Source organism: Charadrius vociferus, unplaced genomic scaffold, assembly GCF_000708025.1.
Source record: "Charadrius vociferus isolate BGI_N301 unplaced genomic scaffold, ASM70802v2 scaffold52, whole genome shotgun sequence".
In the NCBI taxonomy this organism is placed as follows: Eukaryota; Metazoa; Chordata; class Aves; order Charadriiformes; family Charadriidae; genus Charadrius; species Charadrius vociferus.
In genome coordinates, this window is record NW_009647572.1 from 5353865 (window position 1) to 5376629 (window position 22765).

Consider the following 22765-nt stretch of genomic DNA (forward strand, 5'->3'; position numbering starts at 1 on the left):
TGACTGGGCCTGATCACCCTGTTCTCCTGCATGTGCCATGTAATGGCACTGAGGATGATCTGTTCCATGACCTTCCCAGGTACTGAGGTCAGACTGACTAGTCTATAGTTCCCTGGATCCTCCTTCTGGCCCTTCTTGTGGATGGGCATCACATTTGCCAGCCTCCAGTCAGCTAGGACCTCTCCGGTTAGCCAGGACTGCTCATAAATGATGCAATCCAAAAAAATTATTTAGTAGAGTTCTGTAGCCACACGCACCTTGAGTAATTTTAAAAGCTATTAGGAAGGAGGTTCTTCCCCAAGAACAGAAAATCCAAATTATGGCACATATTTTCTAACACTTGCTAGAAAAACAATGGACATGTAGCTTTAACCACATAGTTTAAAATACCGTAAGATGGCAACTGCTTCCTTTATTGCAGAGTAAATACACGCGTATGCAGTAAGAAACCAATTAAATGAGAAATTCACATGGAAAATAAAAACTACATGGATGGGGTGTTTCTTCTAGATGGGGTGTTTCTTCTAGACAGCAACACAGGTTTGACAGAAAAATCAGACTACAACTGGGAAATAATATTTGAAGAAAAATGTTTCCTTTATCCTCAAGAAGGAGACACGTTATTTTATGTCAACTGAAAAAGTTTATAATAAATAGTTCTAAAGAAAAAATGTGGTTTGAAATACTCCAGGATAAATCTCTCTCTCTGATGAGGAATGATTCAAGTTCATTAAACTTTACACATTCTTCACTACAAAAACAACACAGAGAAAGAGGAGAGGGAAAAAAAAAAAAGAAAAAGAGAGAAAAAGAGAGTGCATGAGGGGGAGAAGGGGGAAGGGGAGACTGAAAGTTTTTTTTAATTCTGAACCAGGATGTAATTCCAAATATAAATTAAGTCAACATAACACAGCAAAGTTTTCCTTATTCTACCAGCAGAGGTACTTTCTTTCCTCCTTTACTTGTTATATCAGTATCACAAAAATGCTAAAACAGCAGCTGCTTTTCACAGAGTGGAAGTGAAATTAAGCAGGCTTGCTTGGCAGCTTAACTGCTGATTAGAAAAAAAGTGCTTCAGTTCGTAAAAGATTTTGCTCTGTGTCTTAGTGAATCAGCCTCATTCCAAATTTCACAAAGACCCTTGCTGGCACATAGCTGATAAGCAATCACCGCTTAATTTGTTTTTTTCCATAAAGCGTTTTTTTGTTATGGTACTTATGAGCATATGAGACTGCTAACTCATGCAATATTCACCTCAGTACTTAATACAAGCTAAAACCAAGCTAAAAGTATACTTTGATAGTATGGTATATTGTCAGAATAGAGATGTAACCACAGCAGTCAAAGATATGCTAGCAGATATGTTTCTATCAATCAAAATTCAAATGGTAAAGTGATTATAGATACTGTTTTCATTCAGAAGGTATCTTTCCATATCTACATACAAATCTATAATTATAAAAGGCCATTTTTTGTATATGCAATATTTACAACATATATTTACTTTCATATAGAGACTCCAGTTTCCATTTATTATACTTTAAACCAAAATGTGTCTTATTTAGCAGGAAATCAATTCTCGCCCTTAATTCCATCAGAGAGCACAAGTTGTCTGCCTAGAAAGCAATATATCAACTGTAAATTTATGGCTCAATATGGATACCAGCCCACAGCTAAAAATTTGCAGATCTATATAACCAAGCACATTAAACAGTCCTCCTGGGTAACGTATAACCAGAAGTAACTCTCATAATTCAGCACACACTATGGGAAGAGCTATTACGACCACGTCTGTTCACCTTTTTTGGTCCAATCCATTTTCAAAAGAAGCTGTGCATATTGTCAACATAATGAATGAAATCACAAGACTCCTCATAAATTTTAAATGTCCTAAGGGGTTTCTTCACCTTCATGTGAAATCTGAGTACTGTATGCTTAAACTGGTGTGGCTTTTTTTTTTTTTAATTAAATTATGCATTTTGATGAATGTGCCCTTTTACTGGCTACATCAGCATTCTGTAAAATGCCTGAAAGTGAAAACATTCAGCAATATTATAGCTGTGTTTTCTTAGATTAGTCCTGTTTTACTGTATAATCCCTTCAAACTGCACCAGTTTTCATTACAGTAGAAGCTCTTCCTATATATCTTCCATCATGCCTTAGAGATTCTATTATTTATTTTAGTATGAAGAACACTATAAAAAGAAAATATTTTTTTGAAATGTACCATGAAATTCCTTAAGGAAGGGGTTTTTATATCATTCTAAGAAAATAATCTCTGAATTCTAGTAATAGAGAAAGAGCACCACTTAATTGTAAATACAGGATAAGAATACCGCATGTCTTGTCTTCTGTCAAATGTAGTAACACAGAATATATTTTATTCTTCGTAAAGCAAATGTTCCCTGGAATAATCCTTTTATGGAAGGAAGCTTTGCTGAGTTATTTTTATAACTGAACTAGAAAGCAACGAAGTGAGTACATCAGTGTTGGTCAGTGTTTGGTATATTTAGTAAAACAAAATCTTTGTTCCTATTGTATAGCAGCCTTCAATATTGTCAAGACATTCTTTTACCAGTAAAAGGAAAATATTTGAGAGGCTGTGAATTTCTAAAGTTAAACCAGTAACTGTAAAAAAAACAATCCATTGTATGATGAAAAGTACAAAACCAGATTTATTTAAGTTTAAAAACTACCATTTTCTTCAATACACCTTGCTCCGCTCCCTGAACCATAACTATTTCCACTAATTTTAAGACACAGCAGAAATGTACCACATCAGGATTTTGTAAACAACAAATAAAAGTATTAGATACGTTATGAATCATTAGTATGAGAAATAAAGAGAGCAGCACAGGTGTGGAGTTTTGGAGGTTTTTGTTCTGTCATATGGGAAAAAGTATTTTTTGTAGGATTCATAATAAACTTTGAAGTCTGATAGCAGAATTTGAAACCATTATAAAAAAAAAACCCTACATAAAACCAATACATCTGGCTACAGGCACATTTTTCACTATAATAGAGCAGTGAAGTTTAATTTTGAAAGTACATGAACCTTTCTCCAGCTTTCTTATTTTGCATAGATTTACAATGATGGTCTTCACAATAAAAAAAGCGGCAGATGTAACTAAAAATGAAATAAATATACCTCATCCCAAGAGCACCATCAGTAAATAATCGTGGATATGAAGAAAAATTGTCATGGCATTCATCTTCCTCTTCCAGAACTACTTCTTCAAATATACCTTGACATCACTACAATATAAACTTAATACTAGATACAAGCTACATACCTTGGAGCTAACGATAATGGAAGACTCAATGTTAATTCAATGTCTGGTCTATGGATACCTTCCTACAGTTCATAAAGTACAGAAACTGGAGATCATCTTTGAGTACTTCTCATTTTGCTACAATATCTACGCATAGGAAAGTGACGTTTAAGCAAGAAATACACACTCTTCACAACTGGCAAGTTCTTATGTTTCAGAAAATTTCAATTCTAACCGATGCTCTGAAGACTGTACTCAGACTCCAAAACATCCCAACCTGGATTCTCCATAAAGAACTACTGAGCTATGCAACACTGGCACAATTTTCAGCTAAATCTGAAATCCAAATTTGAAACCTAATACTCAGATGCATGGATTTGTGATATTCCCTGGACAAAGAACAAAAAATACTGACAATTTTTGCAGTCTGTTGCCACAGGAAGTTGTAGAGAGAGGTAACATTTAGCAGTTTATCAGTCAGCCATCCCTGAACTTGTTTAGTTTTAAAAAGATGCTGGACAGATTCAGGGACTATATTAATGGAAAGAAGCATACCTAACGGCTGTCAGTGCTGAGGAACTACCAAGGGGAACTGACCACAGAAAGGGAACCACATGATACTTGCCACCTCCTTTTGCCAGTTTTGGAAACAGATGCTGGAGTAAATGTTTTCTTTGTCAGAGATTTCCAAGAAGTAGCCTTAGATTTCATTTGACTTATAACTTCCACATCCCAATTTCTGACTTTCCATCTTATTTTTGCAATTGCTGTGCCAGCAAATTAGTTTATAAATACGTGCTTTAAAAGATCTCCCAGCTACCCTTCTACCAGAGCCCTCACCAAATGAATTCATTTCAGGATTTACTTTGGCTCACAATAAGTTGGGGTTAGGCCAGCTTTCATGTATTTGTTCCTAGTTGAAGGTACTGATCCTTTTAAACTTTCCATGCTTAACAAGAATCAAAATTATTTTGCGTTTTAAAAGCGTTATGAATTTTGACTTTAATTCTATAATCTCATTCTAGTGCAAAATGAAATGAAACACAAACTTTTTTTCTACATGATGAATGCTATTTCTTGGTAATGTTATTTCAAGTAAAATCTCTGTCAGGTACTGTTTAAGATGCATAAAACACAATGTCCTTATGACCGTTTACCATATTTAATGGAACACAAGCCTTATGTAACACTGACATCTCCATAAATTTGTATCAGTAATTTCATGAAGATTTTTCAACTTTCTTGCATCAATTGGCATTTAATTTATCATTCCTTATGCTCACTTCACAGGTCTATACTGAACTTTCCAATAGCCTACCCTATTTAAATGTCCAAAAGCTTTATCTTAAAAATCTCAGAGATTATTATTGCTTGTTATTGTCAGTAAAGCTTATCAAACAGGAAAGATTTATAATACAATGCTTAGTAGATTTACAACCAGGTTGGTCATTAATGGGGACAGGTAACCTGAGAAAGGAAAAGAACAGGAAGAAACCAGGAAAGAAGAAGAAATTAAAAGGCATTGTCTGCTCTGACAGATTCAGAGATAATTGGTTATCCTAATAGCCTCACTCACTTCTGAAACTGTTCCATACATCAATAAATGAACTAAGGGTCTGAAGTTCCCGTTTTAGTCAATACCATCAATGGAGCCTGGATTTTGATGTCCCACTTCTAATGTGTCTATTTGAGTAGAGCTGAATCTCTCTCTGTTACGCTAATACACACAGTGTTAATGCAGTACAGTATTATTCAAAGATGGAGTTTGGGATCGTACACTGATGAAGCCTCTGTACAAAACACTGTATGCTGTTTTGAAGTGCAAGAGCCTAAACAATAAGTATTTAGTTAAATACATATATATTTAAATGAAAAGATTCTTTCTTGAAAATCCTCTTAGATCAATGTGGTGAGAATCTAATTAAATCAAGTTACTGAACTGTATCCATAAACAGTGGTTTTAATTCTGTCAGCTTAGTATCACTAATGCCATCCATAAATTTTGTCATGTTTACAAAGAAACCATGAAAAAGTCACAGTTTTGCTACCTAATAAGTTATGCTCTCTTGTGTGACTTTAATGGGCTCTGTTAGGATAACGGCAGCCAGCCAATCTGAAATTTTCAAGCTTCATTTTGTTGGCATCTGTGATCCAAGGGTTCATTCATTAAATTATGACCTTTTTTTATTTTGTGTCATTTAAGAGACAGAGAGGAAGAAAGGGAAAAAAATAAAGAAAATTTTGATGTAAATACAAGAACAGTATGGAAGACCCCCATTATTATTTAATTACCTGCAAGTATAACTCATTAACAGGTGCTTTATCACAACAGGATGAAAATTTGACTGTAACATTGAAGACCCTTGTTGGTCAACTATTACAATCTCACAAAAAGAGGCTCCAAGATATGTAAAGTGAAGAGTAAGAGATGCCACCCTGAAACTGAAGCCGTAACATGAAAAATATTTTTTTCTGAACATAAGTAAATTGCATGTAAATAGTCCTTAAAATTGTATGGTGAAACAAATTCAAATCATTTCATTACTATTCAGTCACCTAGTTTAGGGACAGCAGTGGAAAACTCACATAGAAATATGTTTTTAATCTAAATTAAAATCCATGGCATTTATTTGGCCTAGACTTCACTTAAAACATCTAAGGATAATTGATAAAAACTCATTTCTGGAAGCGCTTATATTTCTCCATTGACTACAGAGAATTTCTGGTGAGTAGGCTTGATTTATGACATCTAACTATTAAAACAATAGAGATAATTGGAGTAAGTTTAAGGCAGAAACCCCCCTTGAGGCAACAAAGAAATCTAAGTGGAGTTTCTTGAACAATGATGCTCTTGTCCAAAGTCAGCATCCTTAGGCATGACAAAATATAAATAAGAAGAAAATAATAGTCTAGAGGCTTCATCCTTAAGGCTCCATTAGTGGGTCTTCAAATGAGAAAAAAAAAAAAAAGTCAAAAGATGCTATGAAGAGGGAAACACATTTGCTTATTGTTCAAACTTGAACAGATGAACTAGTCTGTTGCAAGCACTGAGAAAGTAAAGCATTTATGTAACGTATTTTTTCAAGGAAGACTGCAATGATAAGATAAAGCAAAACAAAACCAAATTAGAAGTAAAATGAAGATGTCACAACTCCTCGAGAATTTCTACTGACTAGAGACTCCATCAAAATGCAGGTAGGATCAACAAAAACAGAGCAATCTCACAGGGTGTCAATCATATAACTTTGTTCTCCATCACAGGCCTGCTCTCAGCTTCCTTGTCTTCTCTCTGATATTTCTGCATGTGTTTATTAGGAATGGTTGAATGTGGCAGGACTGACTTCTCAAGATTTACACAATTAAATGGAGTGGGGGTTGAAAAGCAGTTCATTGCCCAGCAGCATACCGTCTGTGGCTTGGGTGAACACACCAAAATCATTAACTGGAGACAAACCTAAGTAAGTGTTTCTTTAGCATCCCTCTATATAAATCTCATAATCACATTGGTTGCACTGCTGCAAATTCCTTTCAATTTATTAGTATCCTCCTGCATATAACAATCCAAACACAGCCAGAAAACAACTTTAGAAAGAGATCTCATTTGCCTGTAAATACACAAGTGAGAATTTTTTTTTTCAAATGTGCCCTGAATTGAAAAAACCTTCACATATATTCCCTGTTCATCACTAAGACACTGAATAATCCTCCTATCTGACGAGAAGCTTACCATTCTATGGGGAGGACCTTCAGCTGCTGCACGCACACTCTATATAATCTGATGAACAGGGATTTTGTTTTCAAATACAACACTGTGTCATTCTAAGATCCAAATATTTTGTATACAACACAGACCATAAACACATCTATAAAATAACACATTAGAAGACTGTAAATACAATTTTTTAATCTTTGATCTTTTTTATAAACTGTAAAATAAATACATTTAACATTTTACCTTTTACTATTTTTTCAGTCTCACAATTTTCTGAACCGATTTAAAATATATATTGGATTTGGACCCTAAGGAGAAAAAGTTGAAAGTAATCTTCTGGGCTGTGGGTTAGAAGAGCAAGAAGGGGATTACAGTCTCTCTTCTCACAGCCAATATGAACCTCATATGCTCTAAGGAATTACAACACCAGAGGTTCCAAATCCTTTCACAGTCTGGGTTCTCAGCAGCACCAACCATTGCTTTTGTTCCAAGTCACCCAGGGAAAGGAGAAAACTACTGACTTTCCTAAAGAGCATACACATTTAAGAACTTTTGCAACGGGTGTTGTGTGATGTGTTCCAGCAATTCTGCTACTGCCTGCCAACTGTTTCAAAGTATGACCTCTGTGCATCCATAATTAATATTTCCCAAACGGATTATGCAATCTGAAATTAGTCTACAAATATTACACATGCATAATAAGCATTAATAAATTATTATGCAAGCCTCTTACTTGCCAGCATGTGTATCATAGATACTTTTTTTAAAATTATATCCTCACCAATTTACATCCATTAATATTTTTGCTATTACAGTTCATGAATTCCTAGTGTGGCTTATTTTCTTCCTAAGTCAAATATCATTTTGAATATGAGCTATTCATACTAGTCTGCATTTGTTCACCTTTTGTACTTGGATGAAACTTCTGTAGTAATCTCCAAAATCAGTTTATTCTTAGATAACATGAGGGAGACCTATCAGGAATACACAAATACAGGAATCATAAACCTATTCTGTTCAAAGTGCACATTCAAAAAAAAAAAAGGTTCTTTGTGAGATAACATTAAAAATTGTATGACTTTTATCTTCACGTAGATGAAGCTCATGACAAAAGCAGTATTGACATGTTTTATTTGTTCACTTTGTCAACTGCAAGTACGAGACCAAGAGAAAAATAGTAGAATGTTTACTGAGCCCATTCCAGTATTTGTCACATTACTATTAATATATCCTAAAGCAGAAGTATAACTGGTAGATTAGAGATACCAAAACCGGATTATTTCTAGCCTGAAGTAATGCTTTGTGCTAATAAAACCAAATGCTCTGTACATTCTGTTTGAATACCAGGGGCTGACACAGGTTTGCTAGCCCTGCCACTACCATCTAGAGAATGTACTTGTTGCTGCGATGTAATACCTCATGAGCTTTAACAAACAGTATACAGCTGCACACAGGAATTGAAACAAGCCACACAGTAGAGCTAAATGTAGTTGCCAGCAGAAATTTCTAGAATAGCCCAGGAGGGCTTTTACAAATCAGGACATGAAGAGTCCCTTCAAATTTAAATTTCCCTTGGCAGTTAACTGCTGCTGCATTAGCAAATCTTGTGAACTGAAAAACCCTGCTGAGTTGCCTTGCATACAGTTGTAACACCGCTTATATCCTAAGCACAACTGCTGGAGTCTTTGCAACCCTATTTTCAAATGTGTCAATTCATTCACATACAGACTAGAGAGATATATTATGGTTTAACTGATCACTAGCCACAGGTAAAAGCTAATTAAAACATACATAAAAACACACACACACAAAAAAAAAACTGTTAAGTGTTATACAGGAGAAAAGTAGAAACTATTTAGAATAACACAGCTAGAATAACGGTAGCAGATTTTACAAAAGTGGGAGACAACAGCTTCTAAGCTGCAGACCACCGTCCTCCAATTTCAAGGTAACACAACACAGAATCAACTATCACACTGGCTAAATACTTACATAAACTTCAACCTACTTTATGCGTTCACAAACTCTGTAAACTCTTTAGCGTCAGTAATGGCTATAGGATTACAAATGAGAATTTACCAGAAGAATTGGAAGGCCAGCTACTCAAACTCCATCAAAGATGACCACTGAGATAATGCCCCAAAAAGGATCGATGAAAGAGGCAACAAAGTGGAGGAAACAGTCTATGTGAATGTGCTCAACTGTTTCAATTATCAAATCTAAGAAGCATCTTGATAAAGTTTCAGATATGAAGATGCAGTTTTTTGATAAATTTGGATTCAGACATTCAGAGGTCCTTTGTTTTGCTAAATAAGGTTTAACTTAATGTTAGCTAACACATTTTCACAACATCATAAATTTCTCCCAGTAAAGATTCATCCTAACATCACACTTTCTCATCACTGTCAGTTTTAAAACCTATGGAATGAGGTGCCCTCTTTCTCAGTTAAGTAGTAGTAGTGAGTAGTACAGTCCTGCTGATGCACAAAAAGCACTGTCTGACCACAGGAAAACAGTTTCATGCAGTAAGGGTGACAAGTGTTAAGTCAACTTATTTAAAAAAAAATCTAGCTAACATTCAGTATCACAATCCAGATATCATGGGATAATGTAAAGGTGAAACATTATCTTAGAAGGTCACAAGAGGCCCATGAAACATTATTGTTCTTATGATTTCTTGGCTTTGCAAGGTCTTTTAAACATGTTACAATAAACACGTGTCAACTATACCAAAAAAACCCTTCACCTCTCAAAGGTGTGCATGCTGTTCTTATGGAGTAGTGGGTATACTGACCTAGAGCAATCTATATTCTCCACAAGTTTTACAAAGAAATCGCAGCTCACAGCAAGGAAAGTGCAGTCAACAACAAAGTTAGCATTTCACATTCTATGGATGCTGTTGCTATTTTAATCAGAGATCTGAAACCATCTCATCATAAGCTGTTTGGAACAATGAAGCTAATTCTCTAATTCTGTCTCATGGATTCAGCTAAGCTATTATCAATTAAGGATACGGCATATAATTTGTAATTAAGTTTTCCCCTTTAATGTTAAACAGATAAGCCTTTGAACTCAAGGAAAGTGCAAACTAATACAAATCTGCTGTAGAAAAAAATACTACTGTCAATGCGCTATAGGGCTGAGGAACACACTGTGCATGATCATGCATTTAAGTATCTTCCAACAGTATCTCTTTACTAAGGTCAAACTCAGCACCAGTTTAAAAATAGACTGCTCTGAGGGCGAAGGGGATCTTATGCAGACACAAACATCACAGCAGGCCTTCTGGGTGTACAGGATGCTATTATCTTTTGCTTGCTGACAATATACTTCCCTTTATATGGCAAGACCACACTTCTCTCATTACAGTTGCCCTAGTTCTTGAAACATCAAAGTTTTGTTCTGAGAATGCCACTAATTTGTCCCTTAAAGCAAACATATAAACCAACACATAACACAAGAAATAAGCCCACTAGGTATCTCTTTTTTACCTCAAGATATACACTATTAATTACCAAAACCCTGAATGGCATTATGCTATGGATCTGGGTTTTAAGTGAAATATAATTTTAAGGTTTTACTTCTACCTTTTTCCCTAGCCCAAATTTCTGTTTATATACTACTTTTTTACATTTCACAAAGGTAGCCATGAGAGAAGATACATACACTACTGGGGAAAATCTGAGTGACTAGAGAGTAGCGGGCTAGATTGTTCTGCTCCATGTTGCCAGAGGAGACAGATCACATTCAAATCAATTCAAGTTCTATTTACGAAATAAATAAAAAAGATTCTTGTAGATTTTTTCCTCCGTCAAGTCACTAAATTACAGCCATGACACTAAAATTTGCCGGTAAACCTTTTCTTTGCTTTCAGTTTTCTATTACATTACATTTTTTACCTTTATTTTAGGTCTTTTATACTATATTCCTGACACATTTCTCTCTGATTTACAGTCAAAATGTTGACCCTGTCCCTTATGAATGAATCCAGTCAGACTTAATTGAAAATTTAACAAGTGAGCAAACAATTACTTGTGTACTTTTCTGGGCTCCTCTTCTCACTTGGGAACTGCTCTTCACATACATTTGCAAAGCAATTCCCTTTACTATAGTACGTTAAACATGACCCAGTGTTCAGCCATCTGCATGCAGACTGCCACCCACCCCACTGATTGTTTCACCATACACAACTGCCTGAATCTACTCGTCGTTTCTCCTTTAGAGAATTTACAATCCAGTTATAAAACCCAAGTGCAATCTTGCCATTCTCTGTACGTTCAGCTATTAACACAACAGGCTTCCAATGCATGGCTGGGTCTTTTAGAAGCTGCTAGAAGACAAATATCATAACTACATCTACAGAATAAGAGGCTTTTAGAAACTCCACTTCCGTGCTATGAAGCAAATTAAAAACATCATAATGCATATTGTAAACACGAACTGGTAATGCTGACTTCTAACTTTAAAACAATATAGCAATTATGTCCCGTATCTTAAAAGTTCCATTGCTGAAGTTCCATTTGATGTAGACAAACAGAATAACTCAGGTTGGAAGGGACCTCTGGGAGTCATCTGCTTCAACTGCTGGCCAAAACAGACGCAACTTCAAAGGCAGATCAGAGTGCTCAAGCTTCTGCTAGTCAAGTTTTAAGTACCTCCAAGGATGGAGTTTTCATAGTCTCTCTGGCTAATGACTTAGCCATTCTAGTTGTGCATTTTTTTTTCCCCTTATATCTGGTGAGAATGCCCCTTGTAATTGTGACTCTCGTCTCTTTGCTGTGCACCTCTGAGAAAAGTTTGACTCCATTTCTCTGTAGCTGATCAACACATAGACAGTTGACAACAGCAGTAAGGTCCCCTCTAAGCTGAACAAATATATAAGCATGTATTTAAAGATAAATTCTGTCCAATTGTACTTTCCAGGAGCAGCTGATTGCACATAAAAAACTAACGTTACATTCATGAATACAGCCTAATATAATTTCCCCAGAAAATACAGTGATGATAAGGTTAATTATAATTTTAAACCTGATAATTTGCCATTCCCTTGTTTTTGCCTTTGCTAACAGGCTGAAAAAAAACAGAAAACAAGGCCAAGACTCTGCTTATTACATGCAAAAATATTCATGTCCACAATATACTCAGCACAGGTCAAGACCCATGGTTTTTCTTCCAACTTCACCAATTAGATTGGAAATAAATATTTTTGATGTGTAAGCAGAATTCATTTTGTCAGCATACGTATAGTTCATTGAAAGGTTCCTAGAAGTAACATTCTGCAGTTAATATTTATGGTTGCTCATAATACAACTGACTAAACTGGCTTAGGGGAAGTTATTACTAAAAGATATGAAGTCAGCTGTAGCAGTATTTAAAGTATAATTTGTCCAAGAACACACTGTATGAAATGCCCCATATAATAAAATATCACCTTAGTATTTCTCAGACTGTACACAAAATAAAAGCAGCCTAACTCCACAAAAGGCCAAAATGTATTTAGATATCTTTTTGTGTACTCAAAAACTACAGAACCAGTTTCATTTGTTTAATAGCTTATATTCAGGACTTTAAAAAAAAAAAAAACAAACCCCAAAAATTATCAAGCTTCACTGCTTAAGAAAAATTACTGCATTCTAGGTTTCAAGCATTGCTGAACCATATTACAACATCCTACGTACATTTCTCTGTTAAAGCTTTCATACTATTACAGGTAACAGAACTTGGCATTGGAACATGCAAGCCTTGATGTTAAGGAACTGTATATCTTTGAAAGAGAACGGTTTCATACGGAGAAGAAAGGGTAAGCTGATCTCCAGAGCTGTTCTACAAAAAAAAAATTCTTTACTCTCTCTCTTTCTAAGTATAGAACAACTTCTTCAGAATAGAAGTTGATACGGCATCTTTGGAGACAAAACGTGTATTACTCTTGAATCATTCACAATCCAAGTAAAGCAATATGAAAGATCTTTAGCGAGTTTATCTTAAACTGAATCTAGTATTTCATCAATTCAGCACTCTGAATTTCATCAGTTTAGTGGAACCTAAGTTTAACTACTTTGATACGTATCTTCTTCAGGAATCATAGTTGGTGCATTGGCTTTCTCCTAAGTCCTTTACCTTCAAGGGAATGAAATTACTTTCAACAAACGATCAGTTTACTTTCAGTTTAACAATCCTCTAAAGCTTCAAGCTATCTGTTCAGCAGATGAACTACACATGGAAAAATTATGGTCCATCTATACTTATCATAATCAAAAAGGCACTTGATATTTTTGTGCAAGGATAACCATATGAATACCCAGAATTTTTTTTACCCTATACCATCACAGATGTTCAGTGTGAATTTATTTAAGAAGGAGGTGTCTAATCTGAATACCCTATAGAGAATGAGCATTGGAATTCCCCGTTAGTTACTGAAACAACTGTATTTCCTGCCTCTTCCAGCAATAAGAATGTGTAGACTATTTCACTGACTTGTAAAACCTCCCCAAGCTCTAGGTACCTACAAGAAATGCCAGTGATAAATAACCAGTAATTACTTCTCAGCAGTTGGAAATGTACTGAGAAAAAATATATCAAATATTTCTTTATCAGAGTTGTCAATTTTCTTAAGGTTAAAGAAAAAAGTTTAGGAAAAATATGCTGTTACCTTTCTGTACATACATCGTAGCAGGCATTTATATCACCAGATTCTGCTGAAAACAAAGCAAATTCCTAGCATCTAAATTATAAATATTTGAAAAGGTAAAAGTGACATTTTTCTAAACCAAGGCAGGTTTCAAGCTCCTTTGCTCAAGATGACCTTCACAGGGCAGTCAGCCATCACACTGTAAGGCAGAGTTACAGGATCACAGACAGCTTTCCAGCCAATCAAATCATGGCTGTAATTTCTGCAATATTTCAAGCAGCTGTCCACTTAGACCCAGGATCTCCAACAGACCATGATTGCCCATCATCAAGAACAGTAGGAAAACCTATTCTATGCTGTTCCCTTTTCTATTGAATAGAGGCAGGTTAAAGTCATTTCATTTGTTAGAATAGGGGTTTTTTCCCCTTCTCATCTTCATATGCCTGATCACTAAAAACTGAAGTAAAAATAAATGAATTAATAAATAAATCAAACTTTTTTTGAGATTGAAAATTACTGTTAACAGTCCTCCTCCAGCAGAACACAGGTCCTCCTTATGTATTAATTATCTGCTAACACCTTATCCGATCATCTTACAATTTAAAGATCACAAGAGTTAACAGTTTGTCTTGCATCCCTCTTGTTTTTCAACGAATCAGACATATATATATTTGGATGAAACTCCAAATATAACTTGTTTTTACTGTTCACATCCTAATTTGGCTGAGTTGCAAGATAACCATAACTCACAGTTATTCCAGTGTAAATACAGATGGGCCAAGAAGAAAAATACTTAAGGAGTACTGATCAGTAGATGATCCTCTATAAAGCAGCTTTAATCTTGATGATATTGAAATGGTACTGAGGTTGGTAAGACACAATTTTCCTCCACTTTCACTAGCATGTGTCTTAGTGAAATTTTATGCTACTTATCTCAGCAGTAAATTCATTCAGATATTACAGACTGTGCATCTTATTTTAATTATTTTTGTCAAATCCCTCAATGCTGCATTTTAAATGAAAAGCAAAGGCTATATGCGGGGCAGGGGGGAGGAGCGGGGGGTCAACACCAAACAAAACTGACAGCAAAGACATGGTAATAGTGATTTATAGCTTTTCCAAGTTGCACCCTTCAGCCACTATGAGTAATACCACAGAGGAAAACTGATAGAATTATCTTATCAATAGTCATTAAGATTAAACTATGTTCTAACTAATAGTAATTCACATTTTAAACAGAATTTCTGACAATCACACTGGTGTCCATAAATTTATTCAAGGGATGCTAACTAGAATAAAAAAAAAAAAAAAAACTGATTCAGGTAATGGCCTTCTGTTAATAAATCTCAACATTTGCTTTTAAGAGCTGAAGTTACTGATCTTATAGCAAGGTTCCAGAAACTTATATCCTATCAAGTACCTGATGTAAATTTAAATAATTCTATCTGACATATGTTGCTATGATAGAATGACAATTTCTTTTCTTTTAATTACCAGTTGGCCATGTTCTGGTTTATGTTAGCTTAATATATCTAAGCTTATTGTTTGCTTCTTTCCAATTAGCTTAACTTGGTAATCAATGAAGTGGGTTTTAGTAAACTTGCAATGCAGTATTCTAATGGATACTCTAATAAATATTCAACAAGCAACAATTTGTTTCTCAATTCAATAGTAATGTACTTAATTCAATAACAAAGCCAATAAAATCAAAATCAACCGGAATATGCAGTTGTCACTGGCACCACTTATAACAGTACAGTGCTCTTCACGATCAGCTAACACCTCTTTCACAAATGGCCTAGGCCATCTAACTGACTTTCACATCATTAACTTTATAGAAAATAAAATATATTTAATTCTCCAAATTGCAATTTGACAAATCTTGTAAACTTCCTACTCATATGCATAGACTTTAAATTAAATAACCATAACTTTAACTACAACAACTTCATTCTTCCACAACTGCTCAGTTTCCACAGTATTACAATAACTGCCTACTTAAACCCATCCACAGCACTTCATAATATAACTGGGGATGATGTACAGTATCTGAAAACTTTCTTTAGAAAATGGACTTTACTTACTTTATAAATACAAGATGCAAGTCTTTTTTTCATCAACAATATTAACACACTCCTATATAGTATGATATCTACTCTAAGAACAGATTGTAACACAGATAATGAAAGTAGAACTACATATTTGATTTTTATCAGGAAAGACATGAGGTGTTTTTTTTTTTTTCCTGGCTAAAAGAACAGAATACGAAAAGATTTTCTGAGGTCACTGAGGCACAGAAAGTAAAGTGATTATTTAGCTTCTATGTCAGCACAACCTCCTTTGCAGTGTCCTACCTGCCAGAAGACAGATGACTTGGTACAGGGACCTAAGTACAAACAAAAATAGAATAGAAATTGGAAGACTTAAGAAGGTCAGGCAGAGGTATTCATAAAACGTTGTACAGTACTTTAGTCAGAAAGAAGCTTTCTTAAAAATAATGCAAGAACCATTAAATATCTTTTCATGTTATATCTACCAGAATTTAGTAGGAAGTCTTTTCATAATTACAACTGATTCAAATTCAAGGCAGTTCCTTCAATAAGTACCTTCTTACTGATTTCTATTTTACTAGGCTAGTCTTATTAATGAAATTCCAATTAATAATGTTTTATGAATAGTATCTATTCACTTTGCACCATTTGAGAACTCTTGCGTCCATCAATTGAACAGTACTGCACTACTTCAAAATTTGGATTACTCAAATTTGTGTGAATAGGCTGAAACTTGTTGAAGCATCACATAAAATCATCATGGCAACTACCTTTTCCAGTTCTTATTTCTGAACAGATATTTCTGAACTTCACACGCAGTACTTTGATTCTTCCTCCACAGTGTTGATTTGCACTGGATTTTTCAGAGCTCAAATACATACATAACCTTACACAAAAATATGTAGCAGTTACCAAAAGTGAGTGAGTTTGCTGCAAGGCCTGAACATAATCTTATAGTCAGAGGAAGCAGTGACAGAAGCTACTTAATATCCTTCATCAGGTTAGGAGATAGGAAGTAAGCTTTTTTTTTTAAAAAAACGTCAAGGAAGTTTTTATGTAAAAAGTTGTTTTTGTACTTAAAGCAATTATGCTTTTATATAAGAACTCACAAGTAGCTGACAAAATAAACAACATTTATTTCCTTATTATTATAGCTGACCTTTAAAAAGATGTTTTTAAATATACTGCCTATTTTCATTTAGCTATTACAGTTCAAAACTTTAGAAGAGTGCTACCATTCAGAATGTATGAAACAAAGAGCATTGGTTCTCAATCTTTTTCCAGATTACATTAGCATAGCTATCTTTATTTAATGCAGAAGCACACATTCTAAATTAATAATGGAGAGACACCTGGCAACCTACTCAGCAAGTAGGTTGCCGCTCTCAGTCACACCTTGGAGAAGGTTTTCTCTCTATTACAGAAGTAACATAACCTCCAAAGGCTAAAATCAGTATCTGAATATTTACAACCTTGAAACTTCATCATTCAAACTCTAACAACCCTATTTATACAGCAGTCATTGTTAAGTCCTTTGTTAAAAACCTATTAAACAAGTAAAGAACAAGACTAGGTGCAAACTTTTATTTATCTTAAAACATTTTAAATGTCTGAATTAATGCTGTTGTGTCTTCATTTCAAAAGCTTACTTAAATTTTGTCATGTAGATAAAATACTCATTCTACATACATACGCTGATTTTGCAATCTCCTACATGTTGGAACAACTTTTTTCTACATTAAGACAGGAGTTTTGGAATAAAAAGAGGGCAAGACTTTACATTCAGGATATAACGTTTTCAGTAGAGACAAGTAAAATGAATTCTAGAGCTATAAATCACTCTTCGGTAACATCTTTTTACACCACCACCCACATTTGTACACTGTAGACATCAAATTACGTATAGGTAAGTTGCCAAAAATGTCCATTAATATGCAACAGAAGAGCACTATCTCAATTAGTACCAGGAAGTGCTGTTGCAGCATATATTCCCAAGGACCCGCATGAGCTGTACAGCCCACCCTGTGATGTATACTGCTGCAGGTACAATGCTGTTGGCATTTAAACTTTACAGAGTAAAACCAGCTGACAGAAGTCTGCACATCCTATAACTCATTCTGCAATATCTAATAAAGTTCTACATAACTGTTGGGATCTACCTCAGCAGAGCTGTTACAAAACAAAATGCCTTTTTTGACACAAAAGTTATTGAAAGATCAAGGTCCGCCTGGCAAAAATATGCGTTCATTTATCTTTTAAAGATAACCTCCTGTGCCACATGACTACGTTCTCTCTTTGAAGATAAATAAATGCATTTTCAAATGAAAGAAAATAACACACTTTTTTGCATCTTGTTAAGAGATGCAAAGGTAGTATTCTGGAACACATAATAATGGAAGTTATTTAATTAATTGAAAAAATATTCCTGTTCTGATTTTTTATTTATTAAGTCCTAGTAATATAGCAGTATCTAAATTAAGCACTCAAGCAAGTGATCAAATTAAGGATAATATTAATTTCCCTCAGTTCTGAACCAACTTAAAATTGTGAGTTCAAAAGTTATAATATGTAACATTGAGCTCTCTTAATTCTGGTGTAAATAAGGATGAGTTCAAGTTAAAAAGGAAAAACATTACCTTAAAACATCTTCTAAAAAGCTGAGGTAAAATTTAACTATTTCTAAAACACTAAACTGCAAGTAAGCAAATCATTCTTTGCTACCAACTTATTCTCTCCATTGGTTTTATCTGACTCTAATATTATACTTTTAAGGGCTAATGCCATTCTAATATTTTGTCTAAAACCAGGTATATGAATACGTGTGCACACAGTGGCTAATTTCACAGCTGTGGTTGTGATGCATAGCTACACCTATATCAGATGGAGAATCAAGAATGACAGACATGACATAGGTTTCCATAAACATGCAGTCTACATTTAATACCTTAACCAGGCATAAACACCACCAATTGCTTGGGGACAGGATGCTCATTTGTTACCAAAGTCAGCAAATAACAAAAATATATGTTCATCAACAATTAGACTGATTGAGAGAGGAAAAACTTTTGGATCACAAGCATAATCACAGCCTGATTGAGCCTCTCTTGGGGCGTCCAGGGCCACCAAGACTAACTCATCTCTTTGCTACAAGGTTGGGGTATTGGCCATCTAATTACAGTGGACTTTGCCAGTTGGGATCTCAACAATCCCTTTTAGGAGCTGTGGTAGAAACAGCGCTCATCCAGAATCACACAGTATTTCTGATGGTTTGAAGAAAGCAAAGAGCTTGGATGGCCCTGGTCACGCTGCCATGAAGGAATATTTGACCTCAGCTCTTGTTCTGCAAAATACCACCCTTCCACAACCTCATAGGTATTTTCTACTATGACTTGGCAAAAAGGAGACAATGAAGAAATGTTAAGGACCCAAGCAGGATATGAAAGAAGGTTTACATGTCCATCTGCCTACCTCAGCCACACCAACACTTTCTCACCTGAATTTCTGACAGGAACAGAAAAAGCAGCATCTGATGTGAGACTGGCCTTCCCTGTTCATGTCTTCCCTAAATCAGCAACGTCCTCTGAGGACCATGGATATACATAGGATATCTATTCACTAGTGAGTTATAGAAATCATAAGTAAACAATTGAAATGAAAATTATAAAAATATTAACCTGTTTACACAATAAAAGCCTCACGTACCAAAAGTTAATTCTCAAATAACTCACATGGGTACAAAATCACATCCAGGTACTATATCCTGCAAGTCTTTACAACACAATTTAAAACTTTACATTACAACAAGCTAGCAGGCCAAAGCTGCATCTAACAAACCCGTGCCATGAAGTACTTAACAAATTAAAAGTTGTTACTGATATATAAAACACCCTTCAATATTTTTATATCAAAACTATTCCATAGATTATTTTTATATTGTTTAACTCCCTTTGTATTGTTCTTAAAGTGCTTTTTGAATTTTCTAGTCTGATTATTCAGGGTACTTCCCCAAAGATTAAGAAAAACCTCAGTACAGTGCAGAAATACAATGTGACTTCTTCCATAAGGGTGTACATAAGCTCCACCAATAACAAGTACAATTTTCAAAACATACAAAAAAACCCCACAGCATCTAAAATATTAGTTATCATGCCCAAACATACAGCAAAGTGAAAGCAATCAATGCAGGTGGCTCAGATGGTACCACAAACATTCAAGAAGTATAATAAGAATGAAACTATTCATTCTGTTTTCTGATCAGACAACATGCTCTTCTTCTGTTCAGTCTATTAATTACTAATCAGTTACATTCACTGTTTTAAACAATCACCAGAGCATGACTTGGATAGAGGGATGCACACACAAGCAGAATCAAATTTTACAAGCAGTCATTAAGTGACCTGAAATTGGAGTCCTTTTGCAATATTAGGTGTTGCAAACATGAATAAATTCATATTTGTAGCTAGACCATTTACATACAATCTTACATGCCAGACTAAGACAGACTATATATTTTTAAGTTTCTAACAAAAGTAGAGTACATGAGAGAGTTTGCTTTAAGAGCTGGTAATGAAAATTGTCATATAAATTACCACTACAGTGAAGAGGCAAGCAAAAAAATGGGACAATTAGAAGAGATATATGACAAAAAGGAAGCCAGATAATAGAGCTTCCAAAGACAGTTCTGTTATAATCTACATATTGTGCATTTCACTTGCAAAACTAAAACCTTAAGCTTAAACTATCCAAGCATGTACTAGGAGTATGTATTATATCATTGTGTCAGTTATGCACACTTTGACATTCCATTTCTATATTACATTAAGGCTGAAATGGAGTTTCTGTGCTGTTAGTCGTGAATATTTTCAACAGCGAAACACTGCCACCTTTTGGCTTGATACATAGACCTCCCCATTATAATTGGTTTGGGGTTTTTTTGCTACATTTGTCCTTTATGGAGACAGCTGAATTCTTGTGATCTCATTTAAAATTTTACTCAGTAGCCAAATTTCTCCAGGAAAAAAAAAAAAAAAAGAAGTTAGTATTAATTGTTAAAGAAACACTATTTTTGTCACAAATATGAGCGCACAGCCAAACAACTTAAAAAGTATACTCCATTAAGCCACATCATGTTTTATCTATTTTCTCTCTTTATCTCATAGTTCCTTTTTCATGGCAGTTTTCATACATGTATATAGTGTATCACATAATATCTTACACTGAATTTCTTTCAAGTAAAAACTTGGCAATACATTCTTCAAACATCTCAGTTTTGAAAACTGATTATAGGGATAAATTTTTAATAATGCATTATTGTTATGTTCCTTGTTCATATATACTTACAGTATTCTAGATCAAATATTAAATACTGATGGTTCAACATTTATATAAGCATGTATTGAAATATATGCGAAATTACTTACACCAATGATACAATGTCCCCACGCTGTACATCATAATTTCGAATGCTCCAGTGGTTTAAGAGCACTACATCAGATGCTTGTCTTCCCCCAGGATTCAAAGAAGGCTGAGAAAGGGGGGAAAAAACAGCTTTAGACCTACATTTCCACTATGAATCTTCCACCTAACTCTCATTCCATCAACAGGTACAATCCATGAAAACCAGTAAAAATGGACCCACCGAAGAATCTGTTGTACCCACCCAGAATCTTTTGTTAAATACCATGTTTAATGTCATTAATTTATGACAAAACTGTAGTTTACATCTTTCAATGCACTACTGCATGTAAATTAAATTACACACACTTATGACAAGCCTGATGAAATGAAGTGATTGCCTTTACTGCATATCATTTAATATTAAACACAAAGGAGAACCAAGAACACTAATTCCCAGAAAAAGCAAACTTTCTGTAGGCACCTTACTGCTTATACAAGCATAATGCACTAAAAATGAAACACGTACTTGTAACAATACTAATCTCAGCACCCTTTGCAAAGGGAAAAAACAAACCCTACACCTACAGCATATAGGTGTGTATATATGTGTATATACTGCCAGTAAATGTGGGCCTTCCATAACAGGATACAAAGAACCATGAACTCTCACAGAATCATACAGTGAAATGAGTAATTAATTAGTACAGAGTATTAGGAGGTACACAGAACCGTACATAATTATTTTGTGTCACGTGGTACAAAATCAGGGTACCTGCTCAATGCTGGCTCTGAGCTAACCCATCAGAAAGGGCAGAGGAAGGAAGTAGCCCATCACAGTGCTGTCTTGATTTTTGCAAGGGTTATTTCAATACAAATACTCCTTTTACTAGACAGGAATTATTTAAGAGTAATACAGGCTAAAAACTATGCTCCCAAACCACGATGGCTATTTAGTATTTATTTTTAACTTCAAAAGCAATTTAAAAGTGCCGTTTTCTCTTTACTATAGTGTCCTCGTTCATCTTTGCTTTGCTAACCAGATTGGTTGATAAAGACCTATTTCACATGGGACACGTGAAAAACTAGCTTTTCAATGTGCAAGAAGAAGTAACGTGCTGGGGTCTTGAGTAGGTGTTATTCACATGAACAGTAAGGAATACGATAGCTCAAAAGAATAAACATGTCAGGGTGGCGGGAGGGAAATGACACAGTATGTTTAGTTAAACAGCAAACAGCACCAGTTACATTTTGAGCTGTGGACTATAGGGCAAATTTCTAGTTTGCGGATCAAAGCAGATCACCTTAACATCCACAGAGATATGGCCCAAGTCTAAGCTATAAATATTTTAACACTCATTGCTATTTTACCTACTAGAGTCTTTGTATTGCAAGAGCCAGATAAATGAAAACCAGAAGCTAATTAGCAGATATTCGATAATTATTTTTTTAATCGGGATTTTCCAGAACTATTTTCCACCTTCATAGCCTTTTCCACCAAAGTGTAGTATCTTTACATACAAATTATTTACATACAAATTCACAAGAAATTCAGTCATACTCATTTTACCAAATGCAGGCACACGTGAGCCACAACCTAACAATGATATTAAATATAAGGCAGAGGCCGATCTTACAAAGCAGGAATCATACATACGGTATATTCCCACAAAGTAAACTGCTTGGTACTTAGAAGTATCTACCTTAA

General features: G+C 34.8%; 1 protein-coding gene across 1 annotated transcript in view; it reads right to left on the bottom strand.

Moving 5' to 3' along the window:
* IMMP2L (IMP2 inner mitochondrial membrane peptidase-like (S. cerevisiae)) overlaps positions 1-22765 on the bottom strand; it is a 472429-nt gene that overhangs the window by 444625 nt on the left and 5039 nt on the right. Inside the window, exon 2 of the mRNA XM_009880868.1 lies at positions 21084-21187. Within this exon, the coding sequence (XP_009879170.1) occupies positions 21084-21187 (104 nt within the window). The remainder of the gene's footprint in view (positions 1-21083; positions 21188-22765) is intronic.